Genomic DNA, 5,788 nt, shown 5'->3' with positions numbered 1-5,788 from the left:
TTGCTTAAAAGAGTTCCAACACTGTCTGTTTTTTATGTTTTATTTATATTCCTGCAGAACTAATGTGGGGTATAGAATATGGAATATACAATATATAATATAATATACAATATATAATATAAAATAAAATAAAAATGGATGGCACCATGAAATAAAGTATTGAATGTAGATGAAATATTGAGTGTTCAATATAAAGGATCAAATATATAAATATATAAATATAAATATATATATATAAAGGCGACTCGAGTTTCAGGGCTATTTCCCTTCGTCATGGCCGGTATGACAGTCTTTACATACATTCACAATCTTTCCCTCTTACTCTCACTCACACGTACACTAACGCAGTCACACTTCCAGATGAGAGCTCACATATTCAAGCAATTACACGAATACATATATACACATATAAACATCTCATGTATACGCACTCTAACGCAACGCATATATATATTTATATGTATATATATATATATACATACATATATATATATTTACACAGACACAGACACATGAGCATTAGATACATTCACATATATATATATCTCCCACACAAATATACATACACAAACACAGACACATACGCACACATTTGCATACATTTTTATTGTATATACATATATATATATATATATATATGTTCATTGAACACACACACTAACAATTCTGCTGTGTGAAAAACAACAAATGTCGACGTAATTTTCACACACCAGGAATGCTATATAACCTGTCTGGAATATCGTGTGTGTGTATGTATGTATGTATGTATGTATGTATGTATATACGTACGCACGTACGTACGCACATACATATGTATAATATTAAAATAGGAAAAGGGAAATCTCCATTACACGTATTAGGCGCTATAGGTAATATGCAGCCCAAAGGGCAGAAGAGCTCATGAGCAGTCAATGGCTATCCAACAATAAGAGGCTACAATCAAGCTACAATCATGCTCAACGGAAAATGTTAATATATGAGTGTACGCGCGCACACACATACACGTACACTCACGCGCGCACACAAGCACAAACACGCACATACACAAACAGACACAGAGACATGCGCGCACCCACACAAACACACAAAAGCAAACAATGTCACTCACAAGGTTGAAAAACAAAAACTATAACATACATCTGTAACTTCACTATCCAAAATTTTTATGAAATCAGTATACTCGTCTGTTCATAAGTACAATCTTTGTCTTTGATCTATTTCAGGACCCCTGCGCAGTATTTCAGATAAGGAAAATGTCTACTAGCACTAACAATAAATGGTTCGGATTGATTGCCTTGAAGAAAAAGCTGGATTATGAAATATCACCAAGGAAGTTTGTGTTCCAGTTATTGGCTTCAGTACGTCCTATATTCGTTTTGTTCTATCAACCCATGTTACTGTTGTTGTTACAATTTTTTGGTTATATTTTTATTCCTTGTTTGAAAAAACAAAAAAGGTCAATGTTATGAACCATTTCGAGTTCTTCGAGATTAACTGGAAGGAAGGAAGGAAGAAAGTTATCCGTTGTCCGGAGACATGAGCTGGATGCTTGCAATAAAGTTAAAAGTGAAATCTGTTAATTTTGCTCAAGAATTGTTTGGAGATGGAAATGTTAAACAGAAGGACAGATTTAGTCTACTTCCCAAATATCAAGGATGGGTTTATATCTGACATATTTCATTCACAAGGCTTTGATTGACTAGAAGTTGTAGCAGAAGATACCTTAGGTTGCATGCAGGAAGATCAAATCTCAAACCTCGAGAATTGACTATCTTAAGCACATAAATCTATGATGGAAATATCATTCCAATTATATCAATCACTAATATGTATTGACATATAAGTATGTATATATATATATATATATATATATATATACATACAGACATTTATATAGTAGGCTTATTAACAAATAATCAATAGCGACAGAAGCAGTTGTAATACCAAAAGGCAATCTTTATCCTCAGCTTAACACACACACACATATACACACACATACACACATATATATATATATATATATATATATATATATAGAGAGAGAGAGAGAGAGAGAGAGACAGGGAGAGACAGGGTGAGGCAGGGGAGAAAGAGAGAGGCCGAATGAGAAAGAGAGAGAGGCAGAATGAGAAAGAGAGAGAGGGGGATGAGAATGCATCCGTAAAACGAAGATAACACGAAGTTAGGCAAGTAAAACAAAAAGGTGGTTGAAAAGTCAAGAAATGAAGTACTAACAATGAGAAACCGTGCTGCAATTAAATTAAAAACACCAATGAAAGGAACAGAAAAGAATCTAGCACTTCGGATTATACCTTTTAACAAAAGAAGTAAAATCAATAAGAGATATAAGAGAAATTTACGATGAGTGCCAACATGTGAGGGTTTGTCTAAATAGAAAGTAGGAGAGTGAGTTAATAGGACCGGAAGTAGAAACACAATCTATTTCATAGTGAGAGTAAGTGGGAAGAGAAAAATGATGAAGCGAAAAGGGGAGAAGAGGAGGAGGGAAAAAGAGAGAAGGTAAGTTAAATGTGCAATGTTGTCATTCGGTATACATATTATTTACAAATATAAATTTACATGTACGTGTACATATGTGATTATATAAACGTGTTAACGTATAAAGCATATACAAATACATGCATATATTTATGTGTGTGTGCATGTATATATAATACACACACATACATATATGTAAATTGTGTGCTATACATTATATTCATTCCATACTGCACACATTATTTTACATAAACAGCCAAAGGTAAAATAAAAACCATGCACAACTTAAAACACAAAACGATGTCACTGGAAATTATTGCTTTTGATTTCAGGATGGGAAGAACAAAAATAAATATAATATCACGATTCTTCTGGAAGATTCCAATGACGAACCGCCATCTTTTGTTCCGTCAAATGAATGGTCTATTAAAGAGGTAAGCGAAATGGTTTAATATTTATTGGGTATTTAAACGCATGAAAAGTATCAGAAAACGATAAACTTTATCATTACCTTTACCGCTTGCGTTCTACGTGTCTCAGCCATTAGAATGCTTCCAAGCTGGGGCACTGCCTTGAAAAATCTTTTTGTTGAATGAATCAACCCCGGTACTTATGTTTTTGAGCCTGATTCTTATTCATTCGGTCTCTTTTGCCGAACTGCTACGTTACGGGGACGTAAAAATCATCGGTTGTCGAGCGGTCTGGGAAGAGTGGCGAACATGGACACACACAAACACACACACACACACACACACACACACACACACACACACACACACACACACACACACACACACACACACACACACACACACACACACACACACACACACACATATATATGCGACGGGCTTCTTACTGTTTCCGTCTACCAAATCCACTCACACACCTTTAACTGGCCCGCGGCTATAATAGAAGACACTTATCCAAAGTACCACGCAATGGGACTGAACCTGAAACCATGTGGTTGGAAAGCAAGCTTTCTACCACACAGCCACGCCTTCCCCAAATATATGAAAGAAAGTCATATATAAGAAAACGGAGGAGAATATGAGGTACTCATCAACTTGCAGACACTGTATTCTGTCGATTAATCTGTTTATTTTATAACCAAAATGACAATAAAAACAATATACAGACACTTATGACATACCATGTCATATCAACAATTAAGATTTCAAATTTAAAGGACATCTAGCAATTGGGGAAGGGACAAAATCTTACAGCTGTTTCGGCCTAGCTTTGGCATGCCCCATTCTATCCATATAGCTCCAGTACGCTGGAGTAATTAGTAGATGAAAATGATGTAATGGGGGTACATGCATGATTCACTAGGCCTCTTCAGATATTTACAACATTCAATTCATGGATTTAATTGTTTTTCAGGAAGAAATTGTGGAGCCCTCATTTGCTGTCTAACGACAGAAGAGTTCATGAAGTGTATAAACACAAATATTCATACATGCATTTTCTATATTTCAGAATGCTACTCCTGGAACCTTTTTAAAAGGAGATCTAGTGGTCTCTGATCTGGATGAAACTCCTACTTTTTCTAATATTACTCTCACATGTGATTCTTCTAATGGAGAAGAGGTACGTAAATGATTTTTTTGGCTTATGACGAATGCATGAGCATGTATATCGTGACTTTTCGTGTTTTAATCCAAAATAGAGATGAACATCAGTTTTTTTATGTGATTGGATTGAAAAATTGTTAAGATATTTCTTGACATGAAAGCAATGGTAGCCTTAATACACAAATAAAGAAGCATTATCCACCAATGCGGAGTTGACCACTCATTCTCTTTGTTTGATATTTACGTGTATTTATTCATATCATATGTTAAGGCGGTGAGCTAGCAGAAGTTGATAGTTCGTAGGGAAAAATGCTTGCGGCATTTTGCTCGTCTTTACATACTGTGTTGAAATTCTGCCGGTCAAGTTGGCTATTCATTCTTCTAGAACTGTTACATATTTCATCGACCATGAAAATATAAAGGGCAAAGTCACCTTCAGTGGAAACTAATAGTAATAATAATCAATAAATAAATTTCTTGATGCAGTGCCAGGCACTGTCTCTCATGGCTTCTGATTTTAACTGATTGGCAGTCTTGTCTTCATGTACATGCTTTTTCTCAGATAGGCTACAGCAAATATTCTGCTTAATACCACAGGTTTGTTTGTCTGCTGTTTGACCTTAACCAGTTGAGCATGTCCCTTGGTAGCTGACGATATGTGCACCCCTGATCACGAGCAGAAGTAGTGGAGCAGGATCATTGTCTTGAGAGAAATTCTTCAGGGTTTGAATAACCCACCTCTGGAAACATGGGTGTTTCATTCATCATCCTTAAATAACCCTTATTCAAGGACCTGAAGAAAATTCTACTCGACTCGAAGAAAATTCTAACTGGGTTCCACCTGCAAGATCATGCGCTGTTTATCTTGATATGAGATCACCATGTCACGCACATGCATGTTTAGGTATAAAATTCGCAAAAAATATTATATAAGAACTAAACAACAAATCCTAATGCAATGCATGTTTTATATACATCTTAATAATTTCTCATTTCAGTACGCAATCGCTTGTAGCACATTCATATTCTCAGCTCCGATAAGGCGGAACAAAACGAAATCTTGGCGTACTGAACTAGTATTGGCCAAATCGCTGAATTATGAAAAGCGTCAAATCTACACCATCCGATTTAAAGCAACTGTAAGTATTGTCATAAGCGTCACTACAGTGTAGTTGTTATTGTTATTTATCTTCAGATTGGCCCTGGACAAACAGAGGTTCGATATCTGGCTCTCCAAGACTATATGGTGGTAAGGACTTCTTAAGTTCCACGAGCTCATGATTAACCCTGAGGAAGTCCTACCACTATAATGTTAGAATATGATACCTTTCTTAGCATTTAACCAAATGCTTAGAACGTCTGATCAACCAGGTGATAGGACTGAAACATATATGCAGGTTCCTTTATTATTTTTTTTTTGAGCTTTACGATTTGTAATCAATTTATTTGTGCTGTTATGGCTTTTAACAAACATTTTCATCATTTAATAACATATAAATAAAGTATTCATACATCCATTATTACTCCATTTTCTTTTACACTCAATATTGATAACAAACAATTTCAATAATCCCTAACATATACCAGTGACTTTCGTATTATATGATAGGGATTAACCAGTGGAATACCTTGGATTATATAATTCCTAATGAGGATATAACTTCCTCGAATCAACTATATATATATATAATATAATATAATATAATATAATA

The 5,788-nt window shown here is 35.0% G+C and overlaps 1 protein-coding gene across 1 annotated transcript in view; it reads left to right on the top strand.

The window, feature by feature from the left end:
* LOC106871896 (protocadherin Fat 4) overlaps positions 1–5,788 on the top strand; it is a 42,476-nt gene that overhangs the window by 29,193 nt on the left and 7,495 nt on the right. Inside the window, exons 11-14 of the mRNA XM_014918649.2 lie at positions 1,224–1,358; positions 2,832–2,933; positions 3,982–4,092; positions 5,075–5,215. Of these exons, the coding sequence (XP_014774135.1) occupies positions 1,224–1,358; positions 2,832–2,933; positions 3,982–4,092; positions 5,075–5,215 (489 nt within the window). The remainder of the gene's footprint in view (positions 1–1,223; positions 1,359–2,831; positions 2,934–3,981; positions 4,093–5,074; positions 5,216–5,788) is intronic.

This window comes from Octopus bimaculoides, chromosome 20 (assembly GCF_001194135.2).
Source record: "Octopus bimaculoides isolate UCB-OBI-ISO-001 chromosome 20, ASM119413v2, whole genome shotgun sequence".
Taxonomy (NCBI): domain Eukaryota; kingdom Metazoa; phylum Mollusca; class Cephalopoda; order Octopoda; family Octopodidae; genus Octopus; species Octopus bimaculoides.
This window is presented reverse-complemented; position numbering and strand designations above follow the sequence as displayed.